At 36.4% G+C, this 26,880-nt stretch overlaps 6 protein-coding genes across 7 annotated transcripts; all 6 read left to right on the plus strand.

Annotated features, from left to right (window-relative positions):
* Positions 1-1,850: 1,850 nt before the first annotated feature.
* On the plus strand, positions 1,851-8,549 carry LOC18037747 (protein SCAI). 2 transcript variants are annotated; one of them, XM_006426262.2, is made up of 9 exons: positions 1,851-2,569; positions 4,012-4,218; positions 4,346-4,591; positions 5,003-5,069; positions 5,171-5,362; positions 5,527-5,618; positions 7,024-7,206; positions 7,293-7,429; positions 7,680-8,549. In XM_006426262.2, exons 1-9 carry the CDS (start codon positions 2,075-2,077, stop codon positions 7,864-7,866), a joined length of 1,806 nt encoding a protein of 601 aa, XP_006426325.1. In that variant the 5' UTR covers positions 1,851-2,074; the 3' UTR covers positions 7,867-8,549. The 2 variants fall into 2 exon arrangements, with proteins under 2 accessions (XP_006426325.1, XP_024035891.1); XM_024180123.1 differs by lacking the exons at positions 7,293-7,429; positions 7,680-8,549 and having other exon boundaries at positions 5,527-5,622; positions 7,024-7,192.
* Positions 8,550-9,759: 1,210 nt separating this feature from the next.
* On the plus strand, positions 9,760-11,085 carry LOC18037689 (histone H3.3). The gene is made up of 5 exons (XM_006426268.2): positions 9,760-9,861; positions 10,110-10,181; positions 10,268-10,344; positions 10,421-10,511; positions 10,605-11,085. Exons 2-5 carry the CDS (start codon positions 10,110-10,112, stop codon positions 10,773-10,775), a joined length of 411 nt encoding a protein of 136 aa, XP_006426331.1. The 5' UTR covers positions 9,760-9,861; the 3' UTR covers positions 10,776-11,085.
* Positions 11,086-12,869: 1,784 nt separating this feature from the next.
* Positions 12,870-15,461, plus strand: LOC18037327 (pentatricopeptide repeat-containing protein At4g02750). The gene is made up of 2 exons (XM_024180702.1): positions 12,870-13,853; positions 14,003-15,461. The coding sequence occupies exons 1-2, from the start codon at positions 13,022-13,024 to the stop codon at positions 14,962-14,964; spliced, it is 1,794 nt and encodes a 597-aa protein (XP_024036470.1). The 5' UTR covers positions 12,870-13,021; the 3' UTR covers positions 14,965-15,461.
* Positions 15,462-15,694: 233 nt separating this feature from the next.
* Positions 15,695-18,545, plus strand: LOC112097053 (putative WEB family protein At1g65010, chloroplastic). The gene is made up of 2 exons (XM_024181344.1): positions 15,695-16,269; positions 16,519-18,545. The coding sequence occupies exon 2, from the start codon at positions 16,544-16,546 to the stop codon at positions 18,404-18,406; it is 1,863 nt and encodes a 620-aa protein (XP_024037112.1). The 5' UTR covers positions 15,695-16,269; positions 16,519-16,543; the 3' UTR covers positions 18,407-18,545.
* A 2,751-nt stretch (positions 18,546-21,296) lies between these two features.
* Positions 21,297-25,285, plus strand: LOC18037071 (lanC-like protein GCL1). Its single transcript, XM_006426270.2, has 5 exons — positions 21,297-21,765; positions 21,859-22,058; positions 23,000-23,111; positions 23,942-24,412; positions 24,541-25,285. Exons 1-5 carry the CDS (start codon positions 21,595-21,597, stop codon positions 24,880-24,882), a joined length of 1,296 nt encoding a protein of 431 aa, XP_006426333.1. The 5' UTR covers positions 21,297-21,594; the 3' UTR covers positions 24,883-25,285.
* A 96-nt stretch (positions 25,286-25,381) lies between these two features.
* LOC18037072 (pathogenesis-related protein 1) lies at positions 25,382-26,219 on the plus strand. Its single transcript, XM_006426271.2, has one exon. It carries the CDS (start codon positions 25,613-25,615, stop codon positions 26,102-26,104), a length of 492 nt encoding a protein of 163 aa, XP_006426334.1. The 5' UTR covers positions 25,382-25,612; the 3' UTR covers positions 26,105-26,219.
* Positions 26,220-26,880: the final 661 nt, after the last annotated feature.

Consider the following 26,880-nt stretch of genomic DNA (forward strand, 5'->3'; position numbering starts at 1 on the left):
ACATATATGACCAAGGAAATTCGTTTGGGCAGTGGTGCCAAATTAATATAATTTGATTGATACAATTTTTGAGTTATTTATAACCATTATTAGGTTGATCCAAGTTAATGTAACTTTTAATATTTGGTGATTTGTTAATTTGGTATAAAATACCGTGCATGCAAGTACGTTCCAGTTCATTTTTCTACAGCATAAGTAGATGCAAAATTCTTTGGAATTGGAGATGGTGAATTGGCGATCACATGGTGGCCCCTGGCCATAAATCTGCTGCCATTATGGATCGATGCAGAAAATGAGTTGTTTTCGCATAGAATAATACTTCAAACAATTTCTTTTTCTTAAGCATTCATCTGCCATTATAATTCGAATTTTCGAAACTGATAAAATTTTGAGGGTCGAGAAAATTGGAACCATGGGATCACGAGTTCGTGTTCCACATTCTTCATAATTGGAAGTTTGCACGAAATTTTCTCATCAATTTAAGGTTTCAAGATTTGGGACCATAACAGAGGACAACTTCACGAGCTCATTTTCAGCACTCTCTTTTAGTTTTTCTTTGTTTTGATAATGTAGATGAAATAACCAACAAAGTGTTGCAGTAGAGTCCCCTTAAGTGGCTTGACTGAGTTTGTTCTCCAGTTCGAACCGCAAGGAAGTCGTTTTTGTTAGGAGAACTTGTGTCTCCCGATTCGAGCGGAAACTTGTAATCTGAGTTGTAGTGCGTGCTTAAAACAAAAAAAAAATATTTAATTTGATAGACGATTGAAATTTGAAGAGGGAACCCCCAATAATTCAAGGTCCTCCGTTAGTTTAATTGTCATTCGGACAAACAATTGAAACACGTGTGACGGGCAGTCATGTTTGAAATCATACGCTGCCTTTTGTTGTGAGTAATGGCACATAAAAAACTACGTAATAATAAATGCATTAATGCAACTATATAAAGAAGAGATAAGTTATCTACGTCATGATTCTTAAAAAAAAAAAAGAGTTACGTATGTGATGTTATAATTCGACAATTATTATAGCATATCACTTTCTAAAATTTGTTGTATTGAAAGTGTTTCTAGCAATGTCCTAAAAACAATATATAAAACTTGCCACAAAATGGATTAAAAAAAAAAAGAAATCAATATACAAAAAAGCACTGTTTAACTAATAAAAAATTTCGTGGTACACAAAATTTAGAGTTTAAACTTTGTTGCCATGAGTGGGTGGTAGCGACCAATAGTTTAATATGACGGTGGGGGTAGTGACTAATAATTTAACATAATATTTTTCAAGTGTAAGGTTTTTAGTTGTAACCATCCTAATTATTTATTAATAGAACTAATTAAATGTAGTAAACTAGTCCACCTAAATTGATATATTATACATATATGTATGTTGGCCTGAATTTGAATCGTGTGGAGGTGCAAATAAAAAAAAATTGATTGAATTTCGTCCATCTTATTTCAATATATATATAAATTAATTAATAACACTAATAGTTTTCAACTAAAATAATATAAAAAATAAGGGTCAGGCTACAGTGTAACTGTGGTATCGTGCCACAGTTGTACCAGTCGTTAGATCCACTTAAATGAGTGAGGTCCATTTAAATAAGTGAAAATCTAACAGTTTGGTACAACTGTGGCACGGTACCACAGTTACACCACAGTTTTATCCAAAAAATAAATTTATTTTAAGTAAATTATAAATTTTTACCCTCGACTCACATCCAAATCTCCGACGCCGCCAGCGCGAGGGCCAGCCACCGTTAACCCACTGAAACAGTAAATGCAACTTCCGGAAAAATAAACGAATAAAAGAAAAAGAAAGGGACTAACCGACTAACAAAATCCGAACAATAAAAATAGACGCTTTTTTAAAACAAAACAGAATTTCATGCTGACACCTCACAAACAAAATTCATAGCTCACAAGGTTCACACCACCCAAAAGCGGAGCGTACATCTTCGTCTTCCCGTCTCTCTCTCTAAGGCTAACTCTAAAACCATATTTCTCATTTCCCGATGGACACCTAGTAGTTATAGCAGCGGCAAGCATTATTAGGGGGGACTTTTTCGACCTTCATGTCTCAAGACGAAGTCGTTTCTCAAACGTTTCGCGCTCTTATCGAAAGCGCGGACCGCAAGTTCGCCAGAGTCCGCGACCTTCCTTTGTACGGCCACCGATCCCAAAACCAACACTACTTCCAGAAGGTGTTCAAAGCTTACATGCGCTTATGGAAGTACCAGCAAGAGAACCGGGCTAAGCTCGTTGCCTCCGGTCTGAACCGGTGGGAGATTGGCGAGATCGCCAGCCGGATCGGGCAGCTGTACTTCAACCAGTACATGAGGACGAGCGAGGCCAGGTTTATTGTTGAGGCTTATGTGTTTTACGAGGCCATTTTGAGTAGGAAATATTTCGAGGGAGCGAAAGTTAAGCAACTGGGAGTTAGGTTTAAGGAGCTGAGGTTTTATGCTCGGTTTTTGCTGGTTTCTTTGATTTTAAACCGGACTGAGATGGTCAAGTTTCTCGTCGACCGCTTCAGGGACTTGGTCGATGATTGCAACGCCAATTTTCGGGTAAATTCAAGCTTCAATTTTTAATTTTGCTTTCTTTTGAAGTGTTAATAGCTCTGTTTGTTGGCTGTGAAAGATGTACAGGAATTATATAATGGATAAAAAGTTTTAAATCGATTTTTTTTTTTTAGATTGTTGTTACTAAACAAGTATAAGGTTGAGTTTTTATTTTTATTTTTGGCGGATTTAAGTTTTGCTACTGCACAAATTACTTTTTTTGTTTTTCTTTTTGTTTTCCCCTTTTTTCAAATTGAAAATACGATGATAAGAGAAAGGGATGAATGGTTCAGTTTTGCTTCCCACCTGGTTTTTTCTGCTATCCTTGAGGAAGTAAATTGAGTATTAGAAACACCGAGGAGGCTCTAAATTATTAGTTCTAACAATTATATTATCTCTGATGGGTGTTTCGGTAAATGGATTTGCACGTTGCTTTATGTTTATATATTTTTTTATTCTTTTCCTAAAACTTAAGGTTTTAAATCTTCTACCACTCAAATATTCTGTAGCTGATTGATTTTGTTCTGAGGTTTCTTTTACTTTTTTTTTTTAAAAAATATTTTTTTTCCCTTTTTGTGGAGCTTACCATGTATAATTTTTTTATTAAATACCATTTTTATGGTGATATCATTGATTTCACTTAGAGATAGAATTGCATTTGACGATTGTATATTTGAAGGAAGGTGGCAAATCAGACTCAGATCAGAATCCAAGAAAGTACTTTTCTACTCTGTAATGAAATTGGCAGAAGGAAGTTTGGCCTACATTTTTATTTAGGAGAAACTGACTGGGCCCAAAACGTTTGACTCAAGTTGTTAATTATGATATTTCAAATTCTATATTTTTTTGATTGCTAACACTGTTAAGTAACTTACTGACAAGATGGTCTGGCAATGTTTAGAGAAAGAGTGTGTGTGCAAGGAGAGTTCTTTTGATCTAACATCTAATGAGATGTAAACCTGACAGGCCAAAAGCTTATTGGAATTGGATGCTCCAATGGCCATTTCTCACTCTTTATGTTCTCTTCAAGTAGCATATATCACCTGCACCAAATGATTCAGAGAACCTTTAACAGATTATGTCTGGAAGACTAGAACAATAGATTTGGTTCACCCGCTTTGATTGATTTTGTTCCCTTTGGTTGTTATAATTGTCTCCATCAATTGCTATGTGGGAATTGTTGATTGGAAATTGCGAGAGGAGGTTTATATGTTACTTTCATGATTTGCAAGTAAATGTAATCAAAAGCGTACAGCAGTATAGAAGCATAAATTTTTGCTTTTCTATTTCTCATAATTAAGCATGCAAATCATTATAGGTGAAAATCAATCAAAACTTATCATGACAAAGTTTGAGGAATGCTATAATTTCATGCTTTCTTGACTTTGTCATCCAGTAGTAACGTTTGTCAAGATGCAACCAGGGTTACTTGGGTTTTTTCTTTGTAGGAAACAAACTTCAAAGAATGGAAGATAGTGGTTCAAGAAATTGTCCGCTTTACTAAAGTTGACACGGCCTTTGCATATATCAGGCCATTGCGTTATTGTGCTATGTTTGATTCTCATGCAGCTTCTCTTCCATATGTGGCACGTTTCCACGCCAAGAAGGTTTTGAAATTTAAGGATGCAATCTTGACAAGCTATCACCGAAATGAGGTAATTCTTTTCCCCTCTTTAACTAGATTGTTGCTTGTCATAATTTTAGAACATTTGGTGTTTAATATTGGCAGTATTCTCTGCAGGGAGAAATCTAACTTAGTTGTAAATGTGTTTCCATTTTCAGGTTAAATTTGCTGAACTTACTTTGGACACTTATAGAATGTTGCAATGTTTGGAATGGGAGCCAACCGGATCTTTTTACCAAAAGCGCCCTGTTCTACCCAATGATCATTCTGGTGCTTCAATTGATCATTCAGGGACCTCTGGAGTTATAGATATAAACTTTGTGGCAGATATGACTGATCCAAGCTTACCTCCAAATCCTAGGAAGGCTGTTCTTTATCGCCCGTCTGCGACACATTTGTTAGCGGTGAGTTTTCAAGCCATTATATTGAATATAATGCAGTTAACATGGTCTGTTATGTAAACTAGTTAGCTTGCTTCTGCATTTGATTGAAAACGTTTTTGGTGGTCTATCTGCTTGCATCTGTAGATCTTCTGTCGTATATATGTCATAGAGATATTAATATTTTTTTTTGGGAATAAAAAGCCTGATTCCTTTCTCAACATTGTGCATATGGATCTTGTAGCAACGTTTGCACTGTAATGGTTTTCTTCTACACAGCATGTGTCTTTTGTCTGTGTGTTGTAAAGATCTGGATCTAGTTTTCTATATAGGATGTGTGCAGTGCGCACTTAAATCATTCTTTCAGTTTCTTGCAGTCTTTGGTATGGATATGTAATTATTAAGGTTAATATTTGATTAATGATGCATTGACAGGTTATTGCAACCGTCTGTGAGGAGCTCCCTCCAGAGAGCATTATGTTATTATATCTATCGTCTTCAGGTCTTTTTTGCTTCCATTTTTCTTGTTTAAAGTTCAACCAAGTTATATTTTCCTTGATTTCCCACTTTTTGTCCTTGTCATCTCAATTATCCATTCTACAGGGAAGGCTGGTCATAGTAATGTTCCTCAGGGGGAACATTCTGGAGGATCAAGGAAATCTTCAAGCAGCAAAATTGTTTCTCGGATCTCCCAGAAACAAAATAGCTCTATACCTGAATATCATGTAAATGGCAAGAAAGAGTCAAGTGACTGCTATGAAAATTATCTGTGGTTGGGTCCTCGAGGAAATGGGGGTAGGCACCTACAGTTAGTTTATGTCATATCTAGTCTGTGTTGTGAGGGTTTGTGTTTGGTTTCACTTTTGTTCTTGCCCATTGTTTACTTTCTCTTATGCTTCAATTTCAAATAGCTTTTTATAGTTCTTTTCCTTTGTTATATGGTTTTACTGGGTTTGCAGATCGAAATAACCTCTACCCAGGTGATATACTTCCTTTTACGCGGAGACCATTATTCTTGATTGTTGATAGTGACATCAGCCATGCATTCAAGGCAGGTTTGTCATAACTTGTTCTCGCTTTTCGGGCAATTTCGATTCTGTCTACAATTATATATAGTTTATGTAGAATATTCAGCTGTCATACACTGTACTATGATTATACTAGACTGATTCATGACTTGTTCTGCTGTAACTGCTGAGTTAGATATGTATGCTTACATGCAAATGCAGCTGCTACCCTTTCTCTCTATATTTCTTTCTGAATCTGAAACATCTTTGAAGAATTAATTTGCTAGGATAAGATATCATGAAAATCTGAATAAGAAAAAAGGCTCACAAGGATGTGAGTTCCAGTTATTCTTCTATTCAAGGCCATGATTCTTTTTCTGCTTGGAGTTTTTTGCCTTTTGTTACTTTAGAGTGGTTCAAGGATAAAGAATTATACAGGAGTTCAATTGTGATTGCCCTAGTTTCACTTTTTTTATGCATTTGAATTTTCAAACTTATGGTTAAAAAGTTCCTAAATATAGATTAGCTTACAACAAAAAAATGAGTTCATCTCTATATTTTATCTTGTTTTCTTTTCCCTCAAGCCGGGGTCAATTTGGTAATTGGAATTGAGGTGCTATGACTTAAAAGCTGAAACTGCTATGAAAAAAGGTTCTAGCTCCTAAATAGAAGTTGATTGTGTTTGGTAAATTTGAGTTTTAAATATATTTTTGACAAAACTAGTAAAGATATAAGTTTTTGTGAACTAATTGTTGGATAAAATCACCTTGGCTTAAAAGCCACTGCTGCAAGTGTTAACCAAACACTTTGCAGCTGTTGCTGTCTGACAGCAGTGCCAAACAGACCCTTAGTTTACTAGAAGTAACCTGAACGGGTGGTTTTGATAAAGTGAGAACTCAGGAGGAGGAGCATAGCCAGACCTCTCGAGATTCGAATTATGTGGAGCGCTAAAAATACCTGTTATGTGTTCTTGTGAGTGGTTGAACATATCTTGGTTGGTTGTGGGACTTCTTGGTTACCTTAATAATGGTTCAACGCAAATCAATTAAGAGAGATAGGATTGGACAATTAATGGATGCTCTCTCGTAATATATTTATAAACATATGTAATATGTAGCAAGATTTAACATTATATTTTTGTTATTGATTGAACCATCTTGAATTAATAAATTGGCATGTAGTGACCATTAGTTCTAAGGATTGCATGACGCTATTGACCTCACTATTAAGTTGTTTCTAAATGCAATTCTAACTACCAGTAAAGTCATATTTGAATGCCATTCTCTGCTGAGTGTATATTGCAAGGCAAAATTATTCATGGTTTTGCAAAACTTGTCGGAATTTCTGATTTCCTTTTTCTTTTTCTTTCTGTTGTTTCCTTCATCTTTGGCCTTTGAAATCTTAATTAATCTGTACATTTCCTTGCGTTTGGCTTTTGAATGATTCCAGGTCATACACGGTGCAGAAAAGGGAGAAACTGCTGCTCTGCTGCTTTCACCTTTGAGGCCAGCATTTAAGGATCCGTCGAGTGCTGATACAACACAATATGGAAGTCAGTTTACATTTTTCTTGACTGCTCCTCTACAAGCTTTCTGTCAAATGGTTGGCATTTCCTCATCAGATGCTAATGTTGTAAGTCAATAGCAAAATGTTCTGATCCTCCCAATGGTTTATTGTATAAACAATTACTCTTATTTCCTTGTGCTTTTATGTTCTAGGACATTTACAATGACGCAGAAAGTATACTCTCCACTTCTTTCTCTGAATGGGAAGTTCTTCTCTGTACATCCACCAGCTTGGATTTGGTCTGGGCACAAGTTCTGTCTGATCCATTTCTACGGCGGGTTATTCTTAGGTAAAGAACTTTATGACTTAAGCAGAATGGTTGTATCTGATTGGTTAATTATATGTTTTGCGTCCAATGGAAAGATGGATTCCACTTTGGAACAAGTGTAGAGCTTAAGTGATGGGACTGCTGGGTATTGCAGGAAGAAACGGCTAAGGGCTTTTGTCTGAATGAGATTGATAGTCTGTTAGTACTCTTGCTTATATTTTGGCTGTTTAGTTATTATATTCTTATAAAATATGATCTGTTTTGTCTTCAGATTTATACTTTGCCGCTGTGTGTTTTTTCACTTCTTCCCTCCAGAAGCCAGTGAGGAATATCTGCCTGTCTGCCTGCCCCAACTTCCCAGCTGTTTCTCTCCAAAGTCGGATGTTGTGCAATCCTGTGTTCGGCGGCTTGCTAATCACCTGGGAGTTGCCGACTATTTCCACTTGAGTGACGCATGATTAGGACCATAAATGTCTTGCAAAAATCTGTATGATATGCTGCAACCATATGGTGGTCAAGTTTTATTTAGTTTAACAGTATTTATAGGCCCTTGGAAGTTGGACCAGTTGGCATTTCTGGGTAAGTCGGTGGGATATAAGGTGACAAAACTACTCTGTTAAAATTAGGCAATAGGTCCTGCATGGTTGCTGCTGCTTATTTTATTGCTAGTGCAACCTCACTGATTCTTGAGTCTGGAATCTGACACCGTATGGTTTGCCTTGCTGATTAGACGAGGGTGTTTGATAATTTTAAGGGCTTGTTTGAGCATTTCGGGTTAGTTGTTCAGGGAGCTCTTGGTGTACGAGATTGTTATTTCCCGTGTTAAGTTAAGAGTTGTATGCATTAGTACCAATTTTTTTGTACCTCTGTAAAGGAAAATTAGGTAGTCGAAATGAAATGTATTCTTTTTCCTCTCTTGACTGCTCGGCCTGCATTGTGTCGTCTTTTCTGAAAGAAGACGCTGAACAGACAAGGTGTAAAACTGTAAATGATTATTGTTCATGCGGTTTTGGTAGCTGTAACCATTTCACTTTAGAAACGGAAAGTTTCTTTCTAAGAGATCAGAATTGTATTTTCTATTTGAATTCTATTTGCATCTGAACTTAATAAAAATTGCGCCAGACTGGTTTTTTGGAAGAAAGTTCCCAGTACACTGTCATTTTGCATTGGATAATGGTTTTGATCATTGAATAGAAAAATTTCTGCGATGAAACCTGTTGAAACTTTAATTATTGGCTTATTGCTGTTGTTTTATATTATTGTTTTGTTTTAATGGGGGGGAATGATATTTCAGTCAAGAAACTTGTAAACTCGCAATTATATGAAAATGCCACTATTTCCTTCTATATATAAAAATTAAACCAAAAATATTTAAAATTTAATTGAAAATCTAATTGAATGCAATACGTTAAATATTAGTAATTATTGTTTCTGCAAAGTTTTATTTTTTTATGACACGGTGATACTGGAACTACTAATTAATTAATTAGAGTGAACTTGAAGCAATCAAATTAATTAGACATAACGTGCTGGAAAAGAATCACAAGTCTCAGGAAAAATATTGACGAAAAGTCAAAACAGGGCAAATAAAGAAACAAGTATTTGTCAGCGGATCCTTTACTTTCTCATAATTCCACATATGGTTATTATTAGTTTATTATTTCAAGAATTGTAAAATATTAAATGACTATAAAAAGTAGGCTTTTGCTACCTTACATTACATGTAAGGTACAGCCTCTCACAAGGATGGTGGGTTCAAGTGAGATCCATATCTGAGTTTGTGAGAGACTGTACCTTACATGCAACGTAAGGTAGCAGCTTCCAACTAAAAAATATTGTTCTCTTTCATTTTACTGTAAGTTTGTAAAACTTTTTATTTTACTTCTTTTCGCTTAAAATTATTAATTGACTATTAAAATATTAATTTTATCTTTTATAGTAAAATACATAAAAAATTAATAAAAATTATATTTCTTATAATAATTTGATATTTCACAATTCTGTAAGTAGCGAAACAATAATAAACCATTCCGTATATATTTTTCAAACGACTCCTCAAGAAACCGACTTCCGCCCGCTCTGGCTTCTCCAACACCGACACGTATTAGTGAGTTAGACCTCCTTAACAGTAGGCAATACTTAAAAAACTCAAAAACTCTTTACTTCCTTCTATAACCAATAGGAATCGAGTAACTAGCACTGACGATCCGCGTCATCATTCTAAAATCACATCGTGACCATCCACTTAACCCAAGAAAACACATCTTACGCCTTCTCACGCCGTCAGATTTCGTACAAGAAAAACACACGGATAGCGCATCGCGACCGTCCAATCCCGTGATCCCATTCACCTTTCTTCATTCTATATAAACGCCTTAACCGCTACCTTTTTCAGTTTTTAAAGCAAATTTTTAGAGAGAGAAATTGAGTGGAAGAGTTGAAGAAACTCAGAGGTACGTCCTTTTGTTTTTTGTTAATTAGGTTTTTTTTTTTGTTTATTTAGAAAAAAACAAATCTTGTGATTTTGCCGTGTCATCATTCTTATCGTGTTGGCTTTCTCCTCTTACCGGCGAATTTGTCAATTTAGGGTTTTTGATTTTGACTTATTCTTGAAATCGCTTGTGTAATCCGTAGGGTTGTCGTTTATTTAAGATCTGATCAAGAATTGGTTTAAATTAAGCGGTGATTGTAATCTGTACAGATGGCCCGTACCAAGCAAACTGCACGTAAGTCAACCGGAGGAAAGGCTCCTAGGAAGCAACTTGCTACCAAGGTTTGTTTCATTTCACTATTCTTCGCTTAATTATGTTTGTTTCTTTCAGTATGTTAAAAGATTTATGTTGTGAATTTGTTTTACAGGCCGCCCGTAAGTCTGCGCCCACCACCGGTGGTGTTAAGAAGCCTCATCGTTACCGTCCTGGAACCGTCGCCCTTCGGTTCGTTCTCTAATTTAAATCTCCGTTGTATAGCTTTAGTTGTTCTTGTCTAATTTTTGTGGGTAATTTTGTACAGAGAAATTCGCAAGTACCAGAAGAGTACCGAGCTGCTTATCAGGAAACTCCCATTCCAGAGACTTGTTCGTGAAATTGCTCAGGACTTTAAGGTACCTTATTATCGTTTTGATTGTTATCTTTAAATTGAGTTCCCAAGATTTCTTGATAGACGGTTAATAGCTATTTTGTTGTCTGTTTTGCAGACTGATCTGCGTTTCCAGAGCCATGCAGTACTGGCCCTGCAGGAGGCAGCGGAGGCTTACCTTGTTGGTCTCTTCGAGGACACTAACCTCTGCGCCATTCATGCAAAGCGTGTCACTATTATGCCCAAGGACATACAGCTTGCCCGTAGGATCCGTGGCGAGCGTGCTTAAGCGTAATTGCTGCTTGCTTCAATTGAATGACTGGAAGGGAAGGGGGAAGTTGTAATGTGTTAATTTGTACGTGGGGGTTGGTGGGGGTAGATAGGGGTAGGATTCCAGTAGTTATTAGAATATGGCTTTTGTCATCATCTGGGTTTGTTTTTGGTGGTGTTTTATAATGTCTATTTGTTGATGATGGGGATTTTAATTCGCCATAAGAGACTGGCTTTTATGTGTTCTTTTGGATACCTGTTGCCACAATAGTGGTGGTGTTGAACATCTCTATTATTTTGCTTCTAATCTAAGTTTAGTTTGTTATTTATTTTTCTTTTATGAAATTGATTCAATGTTTTTGTTGAATAATAAAAAAAAATATTGATGTTTCTTCACCATTTCATTGAACTCAATTGTAATGGTGTGGTATTATTGAAGTCAGAGTGACTGAGTTCTGGACCCAGATTATCAAAACTGTGAGATTGGAAATTCTGAGCAAGACTATGCAAATTCACAATGAAGCCACTCTTAACTTAGATTATCAAAGACTGTGAGATTGTAATTTCTGAGCAAGACTTTGCAAATTCACAATGAAATTGGAGCTTCCTACGCAACTGTTCGATTCGTGGACAGATTTCTTTTAGCCCTGCACTCTCACCTCTTATTTATAATAACTGATTATGTAATTTGATTTTTAATTTTTTGGATACCCATTACTAGATAGTGAAATGATATGACGGAGTTTTCTTTTCAATAAATGGTTAATATTAATTTTGGTGGGCTTACGTGAAGTAGGTCGCCTTGAATGGCCAGATTGGTTCTGGTAGGCTCGTAGCTGCTAGGTAGGGGTTAGGATTTTCTCTTTAATCTTTTTTTTTCCTTAAAAGATTTAATTTTGATGACTTATTTCACCTAGATTATTAAGAGCAAAAAGGTAGGAGAAAACATGTTCGTTAATTTAACGCCATATTGTGGCCTAATTTATATTTGAGCAGGTGATTTGTGGCATATTATTTCTCTACATTTGCATGCCAAAGCTAAATGCTTGCTGAATATTTTCGAAAGCCTGTTGGCAGAATATAAAAGGCATTAAGGAGGTATTTGAGGGCAGAAACGGAACTTAATTATTTTATCTCTTTTGAGCTGGACTATTGGCACCCCTCTAAGAATTCTTTATCACTAGTATTCCACTTAATGCCTAAATTACCCCTTGTTTCTAATTTATTAATTTTTCGATTTCCTAATATTTTCTCACTACTAAAATTATTTTAGAGTCTTATTATATTAATCTCCACACAAAATTTATGAGGGTGATAAACTTCTTAATACAAATTAGTGAATTAGATTCAATATCTTTAGAATTATGATGCAAAAAGTTTTAGTATGATTATGAAGCAAATCCGAATGAAAAATTGTGGAAAAGATAAAAAAGAAAACACCAAGATTCAAACAATTCATTAAAAAAATACCAAGATATATTAGCCTTTTATAATTTGTTTGATGATGAGTTACAAATTTAAGAAGTTGGAAAGGGGATAACAGAAGATACTGGAACTAATGAGGTGGAATTAGAGCATACTAAAGGAAGTCATTAGAATTATGCAGGATGCTGTGTGACTATCATCAATGAGCAGTTAGAAGAAACCAAATATGAGATCATTGTAGTTGAAGCTGAGTAATTAAATTTCATTGTTGATATACGGTTTTTATTTCCTCGGCTAAAATGTCCCTTCTTATAAAGCAAAGAACAATCGATATTGTACTATAATTTGCTTGGCAAATTGTGGATTTGTTATAAACTTATAATGAATAGAATATGTTAATTAATGAATAAAACAAAAATACAGATGATTTTTTATGGGAAGAAAATAAAAAAAAGTTTGAAGAGGGATAAAATATTAAAATAGATGAATTGATAATTATTTTTGTCTTTAAATATAATTGTAATAGAAAAAGGGTTTTAAGGGAATTTTGGAGGGTTGCTAATAGTCTCTCTCTCTCTCTCTCTCTTTATTTATGAATACTGATCAAAATTGGACCTCGATTTGCGGCATATTAAACCTATAACAGGGATTAGGGTTGTTTCCAGGCATATATAGTGTTCCCCTTAGACCATGAAAACACAGAGACATTTGGGGAAGGACTCGGCGGGACCCTGTTAATTTGATTGGTGTCCTCTGTCCTCACTCAGTAATACTTTAAAGAGAAATAATGATATCCCTGCCTTTGCCAGAGTGTTAATCAAAACCACCTGGGAGGCGCCCATGCTTTGCAATAGCTATTTCCATCAAACTTATCTTAAACGTATCCTTTTCCCGCCCATACTTCGAATACTCAGCACTCCTGACAGTTGCGGTAACTTTACTCCTCACTCATCCAATTGTCTAATCCGGCTATTTTCAACTCAATATGTGTTCGTAAACAATGCGAAGATCAGTGCTTTGTCTCGTGCTGGCAAAATATCTGCTGCGCGCCAACTGTTCGATCAAATGACTACAAAAGATGTCATTACATGGAATGCCATCATCACTGGCTATTGGCAGAACGGGTTTCTTCAAGAATCAAAGAATTTGTTTCAATCAATGCCTGTTAAGAACATAGTCTCTTGGAATTGCATGATAGCTGGCTGCATCGACAATGACAGGATTGACGATGCCTTCGACTACTTTCAAGCAATGCCCGAGAGAAATACTGCCACTTATAACGCAATGATTTCAGGTTTTCTAAAACATGGTCGCTTAGAGGAAGCTACCAGGCTCTTTGAGCAGATGCCCAGGAGGAATGTGATCTCTTATACTGCAATGCTTGACGGTTTTATGAAGAAAGGAGAGGTTGATAAGGCTAGGGCTTTGTCTGATTACATGTCATTTAAAAATGTCGTTTCTTGGACGGTGATGATTACCGGGTACGTGAAGAACGAGAGGTTTTGTGAAGCGAGAGAATTGTTTTATCGGATGCCGGATTATGACAAAAATGTTTTTGTGGTCACCTCTATGATCACGGGTTTCTGTAAAGTGGGGATGCTGGAGAATGCTAGACTTTTGTTTGAAAGAATTCAGCCTAAAGATTGTGTGTCTTTTAATGCAATGATTGCTGGTACGCATCCATTGTTAGCCCAATTTTGGAAGTAACTGCAGAGGTCTTAGAACTGGTTTTATATTTTGTAATCATGGTTCATGAAGGTCTTTAAATTACTCAAATGGGAAAGTTGATATGCTAGTTGTTGTTGCCGTTATACTTTGTAGGTTATGCGCAAAATGGTGTTGCTGAAGAAGCATTGAGGTTATTTTCGGGGATGATTAAAATGGATATGCAACCAGATGACGCGACTCTTGTTTCAGTTTTCACTGCCTGTTCTGCTCTTCAATTGCTGAACGAAGGACGACAAAGTCATGTTCTCGTTATAAGAAATGGGTTTGAAGCAAATGTGTCTGTTTGTAATGCTGTTATTACGATGTACAGCAGATGTGGGGGCATCCTTGATTCTGAACTAGCTTTTAGACAAATACACAGTCCTAATCTTGTTTCGTGGAATACAATTATTGCAGCATTTGCGCAACATGGCCACTATGAGAAAGCTCTTATTTTCTTCAGCCAGATGGGATTGAATGGCTTTGATCCAGATGGGATTACTTTTCTTAGTTTATTGTCTGCTTGTGGTCATGCAGGCAAGGTGAACGAGAGCATGGATTTGTTTGAATTGATGGTAAAAGTTTATGGAATTATCCCTAGCTCTGAACACTATACTTGCTTAGTTGATATATTGAGTCGAGCAGGGCAGTTGGAGAAGGCCTGGCAGATAACGCAAGGCATGCCATTTGAAGCAGATACAGGAGTCTGGGGTTCGCTTCTTGCCGCATGTGTCATTAATTTAAATGTGGAATTAGGGGAACTAGCAGCTAAGAAAATGAGGGAATTGGATCCTCAGAATTCTGCAGTTTATGTTATGTTATCCAACTTATATGCTGCAGCTGGCATGTGGAGAGATGTGACAAGAGTGCGGCTTCTAATGAAAGAGCAAGGAGTTACTAAGCAATGTGCTTATAGTTGGATTGAAATTGGTAACAAAGTGCATTATTTCTTGGGAGGTGACATGTCTCATCCATGTATTGATAAGATTCATTTGGAACTTAAGAGGGCTAGTGTACAAATGAAGTCCGTGGATGATTTTGTAGAAATTGCTACCTCATGGAGCTCTTTTGATTAACATATAACTTATTTGATATTAGTGGGCTCCTGGTGGAAAAGTAATATTTGTTAGGAGTGACTAAAACTAGTTCAGCTTAACACAGAGGAAATGCTTGACAGGAGGGAAACGCGGAGGTTGATGTGGTCTCTGATAACAATTAATGCACAGGCATTATCAAGGTGAAGCATGATTCTGTAAAAGATGAATGAAAAATGCTGTAATTCTGAACTTCCTGGAACACAAGTGCTATCCTGAGACAATGATGTTCGAGAACATGGACCCTGGACTTGATGTATTTGTGTTGTTGCATCAAAACGAACCTCAAAGAATCATTGCATCTGCTGAACCGCATCAGACTTAAGCGCCTGTTTGAGACTGGGTACAGACATTGTAGCTGCTATTGTTGGCTGATACTCTTTTAACGGCGGCTACATTCAGCGTGCTTTATTGGCAGCAAAATGAAGCTACTATTTTGGCCTAATATGACTGATTATCCCAGCAAATTGTTGTTTTGTTTAAAGTGGGTAAACGAAGGATATTCATACGTATTAAAACGTCAAATTTTAGGAACGACCTTAAAAATTACCCGTATATAATAAATTAAGACTAGTGGCCGCCAAATACGTATTAAAACATGCCACGTCATTGTCAACCGGCCGAATAAGGAGAGGAGATGCGGGTCAAAATCAAGATACAATAATGCTTATTTGAATAATGAATAATATTCTCCATCCAACCAACATTTTCTTAAATTCCCCGCCAAACTGCTACAATCCAAATACCAAGCCAAGCAACCGAGTAACCGACCGGTCTCTCGCATTTCCAAACCGTTCAGCCCAAAGCTATCATTGATTTTTCTTATTTTTTAGTTAATATACCCGACAACCTCGGATTCTCCTACAAACTCAATCTATTTGTGCTAAACCTTTTTACTGATTTTCCAATTATGGATATTGGGTGATCAACAGAAAAAGGTTTGTTACCATACAAAAACCCCCCAGAGGCTAAGTTTGAAGCTCCAAGCTGCTCTTCATGCTTTAGTCGTTCTTAGACTTTTTAGCCTTAATGGGCTCTCGTTGTACATAATATCAGATGTTTGTTTTTTTGTTATTTTTTATTTTTTAAAAATAAAGTTATCTATTTGCTTGTTGAATTCGTCAAAAAAGACCAAAAAATTTGATTTTATTATCTGGGTCTAATAAATTCCCACGACGGCACCCTTCATTGGTTTTGTCTAATATAAAACAGAACTCTTTCAAGGCGGAATACTTGTATAATTCCAAGGGAAATCCCTTCAGGGTCAAAGATCACGATTTGCCTGAGGTAAGGCCTTTTTCTTTTTGTTTTTGTTTACTGCTTGTTCTATAAGCAATTGATGGATTGAATCTTGAATTGTGTTTTGTCACGCATTTTGTATTAATTTTTCGATTATCAATTTTATTGCCTTTGAGTTTAGAATCCTGCCCAGATCAGGCTGGTTTAGAATTTGGTTTTAATCAAAGTAAAAGTGGTGTTTTTTTTTTTTTTCATCGAGTATGATCTTCATGTATAACTCTAATTTATTTGTGTTAGAAACCGATTGTTCTGAGTTTCGGAGATGCAGCAGTACATGAGACCTGTTGAGGATACGCTTAAGATGACAAAGGATCGATTGGATGCTGCAGAAAAAGAAAGAGATCGAGCCCTCGATGAGCTTCATGAGATGAAGAGGATGGCTCAAGAGGCCAACATGAGGCTTAGTGAAACTATGTCCACCAGGAAGGCTGCAGACATATACACAATGAATGAAACATTAAGTAAAGAATTGAAGGTAAAAGAAAAGAACATTGAATCATTGAAAAAAGAATGGGAGATTAAGCTGGTGGAGAAAGATGCTTCTTTGGATGAGTTAAAAGGGACCTTGAGTAATGCAAAGTCATCAGAGGCTCATGCCATGAGTTTGTACTCTGAAAGCAAGAAGAAGCTTCAGGAACTGGAGCTGGAAGTGGAGAAAAGGAAGGAATCCGAGAAAAAGATGTTTGATTCCTTTTCTGCCCAGACCAAACAGCTTGAGCAAACAATGATTGTGTTTGAAGAATCAAAGTTTGAAATCAACTCTCTTCGTGAAAAGTTGAAGAAATTGGAGTCTAGAGATCTTAATGCATCTCAAAGTGGCCTTGCGGGTACAAATGAAACTGTTGAATTTCTTAATTCTGAGCTTCAATTGGCGAAAGATAAGCTTGCTATTTCAGAAAAGAACGAGAAGGAGTCCCTGTTGAAGGTCAGCAGTCTACTTGAGGAGGTACGGTTTTTAAAGAATGAACTGAAGTTGGTTACTGGGGCGGAAGAGAATAACCAGAAGGCTCTTGATGATTTAGCATTAGCACTGAAAGAAGTTGCATTAGAAGCAAGCCAAGCTAAGGAAAAACTTACCTCAACTGAAGCAGAGCTTGAAGTGAAAAAAGCTGAGTCTGAAGAATTGAAGCTGAAGCTCAAGAACATTGAGGACAGCCATAAGTTGCAGTTGGATGAGCTGAAGAAAGAAGCCGACCTTTACAGAAACACTGCCGATAGGTTAACATTGGAAGCTGAAGAATCACTTTTGGCTTGGAATGAGAAAGAGACTCGTTTTGTTGATTGTATCAAGAGAGCAGAAGAGGAAAGAGACGGTGCACAACAGGAACATGAGGCCATGCTCGAGTCGCTTAAAGAAGCCGAGAACACAACCAGGGCAGCAAAGGAGGAGACTCTAAAACTGCGCGATATACTTAAGCAAGCCATAAATGAGGCTAATGTTGCAAAAGAAGCTTCTGGGATTGCTAGGGCAGAAAATGCTCGGCTTCAGGATGCCTTGCATGCCAAGGAAGAAGCTTTAAACTTTATTTGCCGAGAAAACGAAGACCTTAAAATGAATGAAGCTGCAAATATTGAAAGTATGAAGGAATTGAAGAAGTTGCTCTCTGAATCATCTTCCAAAGAGTCGAAATTGGAGGAAACACAAGAAGGCAAGAAACTAAAGGCAGATAACTCATTGGACAAGGAGAATAAAGATGGCAATGGCAATGGCAATGGCAAGAAACTGTTTGAAAGTTTTAGTATCAGTGTCAGGGACGTAAAAATCCCATTTAAACACAAGGTTGCTGATGAGAATGCACACAAGGTTGCAAACGAGAATGCAAAGTTTTCTAATAAACTTAAGCCTGAAGATGAGGAATCTAGTAAGGCTGACCCACTTCGAGGCTCTATATTTGAGGTACGTTCACCGGGCTCAGCAAGCCATCATCGGAAGAATTCTTCGGTTTCTTTCTCGGATGATGGGAAAACAATAATTCCAGATGATTTAGATAATCTAGAGGGTACGCATTTAGATGATCCCGACGGTGATAGAAACACAAGAAAAAAGAAAGCATTGATAAGGAGATTTGGAGATATACTACTAATGAGAAGGGTTCCTCATAAAAAAGACCCATCAATGGAATAAACATAATATATATATACATTGTATTTTGATTTTTTATAGTTGTTTGCTGGTTTAGCTTTTTCGTACAAATGAAACTTGGAGCTGTAATTACTCTGTGTACATGCTCCCTTTCAGGATATATTTATATGTATATGAAAGACTTAACACACAAGAATATTGGAAGAAATGTTTTCCAGTTTATTACTTGGTTCCCATTTTTCCTTTTTTTTTTTTTTTTAAAAAAAAAAAAGTGTAAATTGTTTCCCTTGTGCTAGAAATCTAGAATACAACTTGAGCTACAAGAATTTTAATGCCGTGAAGGCTTAAGCAATTCCACATCCTTTATTTCCTTCTGATTCAGTTCTACAGTTTATCATAATCATTAAATACGGGGAGTTGCTACCTCACAACCATTGAATATTACAGCTTAAGCCATTGTATGGATATATAGATTGTAAAATTACACAAAAATTTAGCATAGAAAGGGGAAAATTATGTAAAGAAATTTTATTTTTAGGGAAGTGTTTTGAGTTGTGACAGGTTTGGTTGTAAGCTTCTAGAGGAATGAGAAACTGACAATATTGGAAAACATTCTGAATGTTCAAACTGGGGGCGCTCGTTGGAATGCAAAACACAGAGGAAGTGGTCCGACGGACTCGCTGCAATCGTTGACCATTTTCAGGTAGCGGATAAAAGTAATATCCGCGTCTTCTTCAACTGGTTCCTTATTCCTATGGACTGCGATTAATTAGTATTGCGCTTAATGTTTTAAGAATCAAAGAATAGAATTTGTTTTACGATTTTTTATTTTTTTATTATTAAAAATAGATTATTAATAAAACCAACTAAACAGACTAAAATTTTACAAAAAAGAAGGAAGTATCTGGAGATTTAGAAGCAGCGACTCCGAAAGAAGCGAAGCGCGACTACAAACGTGTCAAAATCTAACTAATGAAACTGTGCTATATCTGAAAGAAGTGGTACGCAGCTGATCACTTCCGCGATTCTGAATCTCATCAATTGATAAAGATGTCAACAAATACTCGTTAATTCAATATTACAATCAATGAATAAGAGCCAATTGCAAACAAGAAATACACAAGTGGAATATGGTTTTCATGGCTTTTCATCATGACATTGTAATTAATATTATATACTTAACCTAAAAGCTTCCCTATAAAAGAAAAGAAAAAAAAAGAAAATCCAAGTTGATTAATGTGAGTGATTTAACACTCTCATTTTTTAAGAGAAGTTAGGGGTTCAAGTCGCGTTCTCGTATGGAGTCACCACTTTGATCAGCATTTCACCCTTTACGGGTTAATCCGGTGCAAATGGGGATTAATCTGACTTGTGGTACGGACTTAAAAGTATCTCCTATAATTAGGATCACTCTGAACCACCTTGTGGTTAAGAAAAAAAAAATGGCAAAAAAATAAATAAAGCTCGATGCATCACTGATTCGTGCTACTCTCACCAAAAATATCAACGGTATTCCGGGGTCTTCAACGTGTAGTCCGTGAATTGACAAGAGATCATTTAACAAGAGTCATTGCCGCCTTTTAAATTTGGGATCCCCTATCTTACATGCATGTAAGATACATGTCTCTCACATGAATAGTGTGTGGGTCCCACATATACACTATTCATGTGAGAGGCATGTATCTTACATGCACGTAAGATAGAATTTGCCTTTAAATTTTAGTTCCCAATACCGGCTGCACTGGTGCTGTCCCAGTTTCTTACCAAGGCATGTACTGACAAAGCAAGAGGTGACGTGTTCGGTTTGAAAACTTAAAATTGGTAGATAGATGGTGCCTGCTGCTGCTGATCTGTTCGTTAATAGTAACAATAACTTGTGGTGGGTGATCTGATGGGCCGATGACCGATTAATTTAAAACGGAGTAGAGCTATTTTGACCCCTCCATGTCCCACTTCGAGCCCCGGTTATTCATTTTGTTTAGTTATATATATATATATAGGATTTCTATTAGGAACTATATGAACATTATTAAATTTATAGACATTATAAAGGATTGTGTTAACGATTAATATAAAGATTAGTTATTTTACCAAATGCTTTTAAAACATTTTAAAACAATTATGGGGCTCAAATAAATTTTTCCAGCTAGCCTAGGCTATCTCCGACTACCCATCTCATAGCTAAGCCTATAGATTTTGAGTTACCAAATTTTGATTCTAAGTATTATTAGATTAGGACTTAGCTACAGTTGTACCTAACTATTGAATCTAATTACCTAGTCATTGAATTTTTTACAATAGTTAGATCTAATGGTTAGGTGCAGCTGTGGTACGGTACCATAGTTGCACCATAGCTGGACCCTATTAGATTATGCTATATTACAGGAAAAAAAAAAGATTAATTATGAAATCTAAATTTTATTAATTGTTGTAACACTGAATGTATTAAATATTAACAATTCCATGATTAGAGATATAACTTTAATTTGTTCTCATAAATCTATAATGTTTGCTTTTTAAGTCTCATTAACATACTGTATCATGATAATCCTGGACAAACAAAATTTTATTTTAGTAAAGAAGCAAAGAAAATCAGATCAAACAAAATTAAAAATAAAATAAGATTAAAAAGAGAGAGGGAGAGAAGGATAAGATTGGACTACGGATTTGAATTTATGGTTCGGATAAAAGACAAACAAATTAATGGTTACTACTTACTATCAATCAGCCAATTTCCCTTCACCTCCCCCCTCGTTGAAAAGCTATCTCAACCATCCAATCCAAGGGTCCTTATAATTTCTGATGCATGGTGCAGCTGATGCACCATAGAAGTAGCAAGATGGGAAGATATTTTATATGTTATCCTTTTCTTTTGGTCCTACTCATTTCCACTCGTAATAGAATCATGTGAAAAATGATCATAAACTCTGGCAATTTTATTAATTGGTAAAAAACCTGAAAACTTAGCACGTGTACAACATTGTATCACCGTTCCCTTCATACAACTGCAACTCGACACTTCACTCTTTTAGTTTTCACATTCTCTCTCTCTTTCTCTCTCTCTGCCCACAGGTTTTGCCCACATCTTAAGCAACTGTTTACTTGCAAAATACATATATTAGTCCCGAGCGAGACCGATTACTGAAGTGCAAAACAAAACAAACATCGAAATAAACTACACGACATTTCATTTCAGAAAAAAAAAATAATAATAATAATACATAAACTACATGTCTTCAGTAAAGTTTGCTTCTCAGGACAGCCATGCCCATGAAGATAATAACAACGGCGAACGCCACGATTTGCTTCATCACGACAGCATCGTCGATCCAACGGCCGCCATTAACATGTCCCTTCCATGTGAAACTTTTCTGAAAGCTGCCGTGTCTCTTAAAGACCAGGTAATATTAATTGATTAAATATTTTTTGCTGCAAAGTTTAAATTTTGTTAGCACTAGTCAGCCTATCAGATGTTGTGTTACGAACTTGTGTAGGTGGTGGAGGTGACCTGGCGGAGAGGTTCTGGTGGTGGGGGCGAACCGGGTAGGGGGATGGACCCGACTCTTTATACGGGTCTGTTGGGCACAGCTTTCATCTGCTTGAGGTCGTACGAGTTAACTGGTAACCAGCAGGAACTGCTATTGTCCGCAGAGATTATTGACACGTGTGCTTCTGTCGTGCGTGACTCCACCAGGTAATTTTGGTTTTTAACTTTTTCTATTTCACAGTTTGATTGCTTTTCTTTTGAGCTGTAAAGAAAGTAAAAGTTGATGGGATTGAAAATTTGAAACAGAAGTCATGTGTCAGTCTGAGAGATCAGAGAGGTCACTGTCTCGCCGATTATTTATGGCCGTTGCTGAAATATCTTGCAATAATGTTACAGGTTGTAAAATCATCTAAAATTGAAAAAAAAAAAAAAAGGCAAAATATTCCATGAAAATAGAATAGACTTGAGTAATTCATTACATGTTTATTGAGGTTATATTTGAAATTTCACTGAAGTATTTAATAAATATTAATTATTATAATTTAAAAATAAAATTTATTTAATTTTATAATTATACAGTAAAAATTTTATTATATTTTTATTAATTTTATCAAAATTATTCTTTAAAAATTATATTATTATATTTTATTAATTTTTATTTTATAATTATAATTTTTTTTAGAGTAGCTGTAACTTTTAAAAGCAAATAAGGTTTAAGTGTATGCAAGATTTTATTGATATACTGCCACTATTAATTATTGAGTGGGTTGGTTTCTTTCCAAACCAATGTTAGGTGGATTTTTAAGAACAAATATGAAATATTTTCAGTACATATTTTCCCTTTACTTTCTCAAATATATGATTCAAATATATGATTTAAGTGCATGTCCGTATTAAAAAAAAAATCCTTAATAAAAAATGTTTTCAGTACATATTTTCAAGAAACAGACATTAATGTGGAAAATGTTACTTATGGAAATATTATCAATATACTATGATAATTTTTTTTTTTTGTATTTTAAAGAGGATAGCAAGTAAAACTTAATTTTTTTTAAATTTGGCACATAAATATATAAAATAGTGAAATATTTAAAATAATTTTTAAGAGTACAAATAACTTCGCTCGGACAAAAATCATTTTGGTACAGGCACGTGACATTTTTATGTGGTAGAGGAGGGATTTACGCAATAGGTGCCGTGGTGGCTAACCGCATGGGAGACCGTTCAAGGCGAGATTTCTTCTTGAATCTCTTTCTTGAGGTATTATATTCAATCATCAACTTTTTAATCCTTGTCAGTATTAATGCATTAATGGGAAGGTTGTTTCCACTATTGTTATAGTTTACATCTTTGCCTAAAGAAAGGAAAAAGTGTCATATTTAATTGGATATTTGCTTGGTATACCAAATAGCATAAAATATTGATGGTTGATGGTTCATAATAGACCGATTTGGCTTATTCATGCCTGCTACTAAAAAATTGAGTTGCCTTAGCCATTTTTTGCTTAATTTAGGACCAGATTGTTATATATCAATGTGAAGTTTATTTTCACTTTACAAATAGTTTCATATTTTTTTTACCGAAATAAAGGACAGGTATCCTACTTGAGCTACGGATATCATATAACATCAATGGTCTGGTCTACATCCTACCAATTTGCTAATTCATGCCTACTACTACTAATAAAATGAGTTGCCTTAGCCACTTTTTCCTTAATTTAGGATCGCATAAAGAACTTATATATCTAGGAAGCCAGTATAAATTCTTCAGTGGGGAGCCTTCACTTTAATAAAGTGAAGACCAAATATAATGGGAAACTAAATCTTTTTCCAATTATCTAGAGGATTATTGCTGTTAAATTGTCTGTAATTTTGTTCACTGGCGTGTCTTAAAATTTTAAGAAAGGTATATTAAGTTGGAATGTAACCATATGGGTTAGCTTTACATATCATGGAAACGGAAGTGCACTTTAAAAGTTAAGTTTTGACACACACACATGAAACTACTCTGTCATTTTCTGGTACAGTAATGTCCATGGGAATCAACCAAATATATGTATCTAATAAATATTTTCAATTATTTATATATAGATAGCACAAGAGAGAGCCCTCCCAGCTGGACCAGAAGAAGGCGGATTCGGAATGTCTTATGATCTCCTTTATGGTCGAGCTGGATTTTTATGGGCTGCTTTGTTCGTAAACAAGCATCTCGGGGCAGGGACATTGCCTAATGAGCTTCTCATGCCTATTGTTGATGCTGTTTTAGCTGGGGGCAGAGCAGGTGCAACTGCTAACACAGCGTGCCCCTTGATGTACAGATGGCATGGCACAAGGTACTGGGGTGCAGCCAATGGTCTTGCTGGAATTTTGCAAGTGCTACTTCACTTCCCCCTCTCTGAAGAAGACGCTGAGGATGTGAAAGGAACTTTACGGTATATGATGAGTAATAGGTTCCCTCAGAGTGGCAATTATCCCGTTAGTGAAGGAAACCCGAGGGACAAGTTGGTGCAGTGGTCTCATGGCGCAACTGGTGTGGCCATCACGCTGTGCAAGGCATCGCAGGTTAGTGTTTCAGCAAAATCATTTTTTTAACTTTTCCCTTTTGGCACACAATAGCAGGGAGGTTAGAAAGTCTTTGATAGTCTTTGCTCTTGGGGTAAAATATGTCTACGTTTTCTTCAATCTTGCAGGTCTTTCCAAGTGATAGAGAATTTCGTGATGCCGCTATAGAAGCAGGTGAAGTTCTGTGGAAGAATGGATTGGTGAAGAAGGTGGGACTGGCTGATGGAGCGGCAGGAAATGCCTATGCCTTCCTTTCCCTGTATCGTCTGACGGGAGAGACCATATATGTGGAAAGGGCAAATGCATTTTCTAGCTTCTTGTATCATAATGCTCAGAATCTAGTGACCTCAGGACATACTCGCGGTGCTGATCATGGCTACTCTCTGTTCCAAGGACTTGCCGGTACAGCTTGCATCTGGTTTGATCTGCTTGAGCCAGTGAACGCTAGGTTCCCAGGATATGAACTCTAGGTTAAAATTAATCAAACTCTTGTCAACTTTATTAGTATTAATTATTAAAATGTAACCCTGAGATGTACTGGAATCGCTCCAATTGCAAGCATGAGAGAAACATTCACTGTTTAATTAGTGAGATATAGGACAGGCACCGCGGAACTGAAATCGGATTTTAAAGGGATGTTGTAGTCTTGGAAATTAGTGCCACGTGGCGTTTAATATAATATTAGAAATACATGGCTCAAAAGATACTGTAATGTGTCTTGGGGCTTAGTCAAATTGGCGGTCCGGCATTGTATTTAGGATCAGCAGATGGGAAAGATAATTGATTGAGAGTAGCTTGTTACATGGACATGGAACCTTGGAGATTGAAACAGAAAGATCATATGGAAGGAATACAGTTGTTGTAACATTTTCACGTCATTGATTTTATTTGACCGTGATAAAGGTAGGTATGTCGTTTCACTTTCCTATAAATAGAAGAATGGAGTTTATTTTAAGCTTCTGAAGGAGAGTGTAAATAGCTAAGCTATAGACATTTTTTTTGTGTTGCGACAAGTATTTTACTTTATTTGAAAGAAAAAAGTTTGAAAAAAAAATCAGTTAATTAGTTGCTGGAGGAATGAAGCTGATCCGATAATTTTCCAGTTGTGAATCCTATAAATACCAAACAAAAGGCCACAGAAACTCCATCGACCAAATCAACTGAACCCAACCTTCTCATCGTCCCCTTCCCCATTCCGCCATGAAACAGAGAATGAGAACGGAGTTTTGCAAGATGCTGCTTTGCAGCCTGATGATGATAACGTTGGGAATGGCCAACTCAAGACACCCAGATGACTGGCTGCATGCACACAACGGAATTAGAATCCAAATGGGGCTTCCCGCGTTGGCTTGGGATGACAAGCTAGCTGATTATGCAAAATGGTACGCCAATGAACGCAGGGGGGATTGCCGACTGGAGCACTCAGACACGCCTTTCGGGGAGAACCTAGCCTGGGCAGACTACGACATGAAGGGTTCAGAAGCTATTCAAATGTGGATTGATGAGGTGAAAGACTATGACTACAATTCTAATACATGCAGGGTTCCGGATATGTGCGGCCATTACACTCAGGTGGTTTGGCGAAATACGGCTCGCGTTGGCTGTGCTAGAGTTAAGTGCCACAATGGCAACACGTTTTTCACTTGCAACTATGATCCCCCTGGCAACTTCGTTGGGGCGAAGCCTTTCTGATTGAGGACACCATACCTCTCTTTTTTTTATTCTTTTAATTATTTTATTGCCTGCCAACTTGATTATTCTTTGTTCATTATTTATTTTCATCATCAATGCATCCTGTCTAAACAAACATAATTGTTGATTTATACATTAATTTAATTGTTGGTGTTCGAAACTTATTACGAAGAAAGCTAGTGGATGTGCTTCCGAGTACTCAGAACAGAGTTTATTCTTTACTGATTGGCGGATTCCACCTGAAACGCAACCCTTTTTTTTTTCGGAATAATTTGATGAGTACACAAAGCTTTATTCAAAGAAAAATGAGAGGGAGAGAATACATAAAGAAAAATGTTATCAAGAAAACTGATAACATGGGGCCTAGGCATTCCTAATTCAACAATCGGAGAATATAATTAGGAGGCTCAATTCACTAGTGAATTCAGATCCAATATTGAGCTGATCTATATTCAATACTCGCCAACATATGTATACATGTATGTGGGTGGGCGCGCGCAACGAATGAGCATTTCACCAATTAACTCTTGACAATTCGGCCAACGAGCAAAGGGACACTATGGTGGCTCAAATGGCTTTATTGATGATAAAATCAAGTAACTGCCGATATTGAATCACTTTCAATCCACACCGTAGTCCACCTCTCTGATGTGCCAACTCTACAGCCTGAAGTATTCAAAGTATTTTGCAAAGAAGGCTGCAGGAAATTCCAAAGAGATAGCAAAATAAAAAGAAAATGATAAGCCCCCATTGAATCATCAAAAAAGTGAAAAACC

This window comes from Citrus clementina, unplaced genomic scaffold, assembly GCF_000493195.1.
Source record: "Citrus clementina cultivar Clemenules unplaced genomic scaffold, Citrus_clementina_v1.0 scaffold_7, whole genome shotgun sequence".
Classification (NCBI taxonomy): domain Eukaryota; kingdom Viridiplantae; phylum Streptophyta; class Magnoliopsida; order Sapindales; family Rutaceae; genus Citrus; species Citrus x clementina.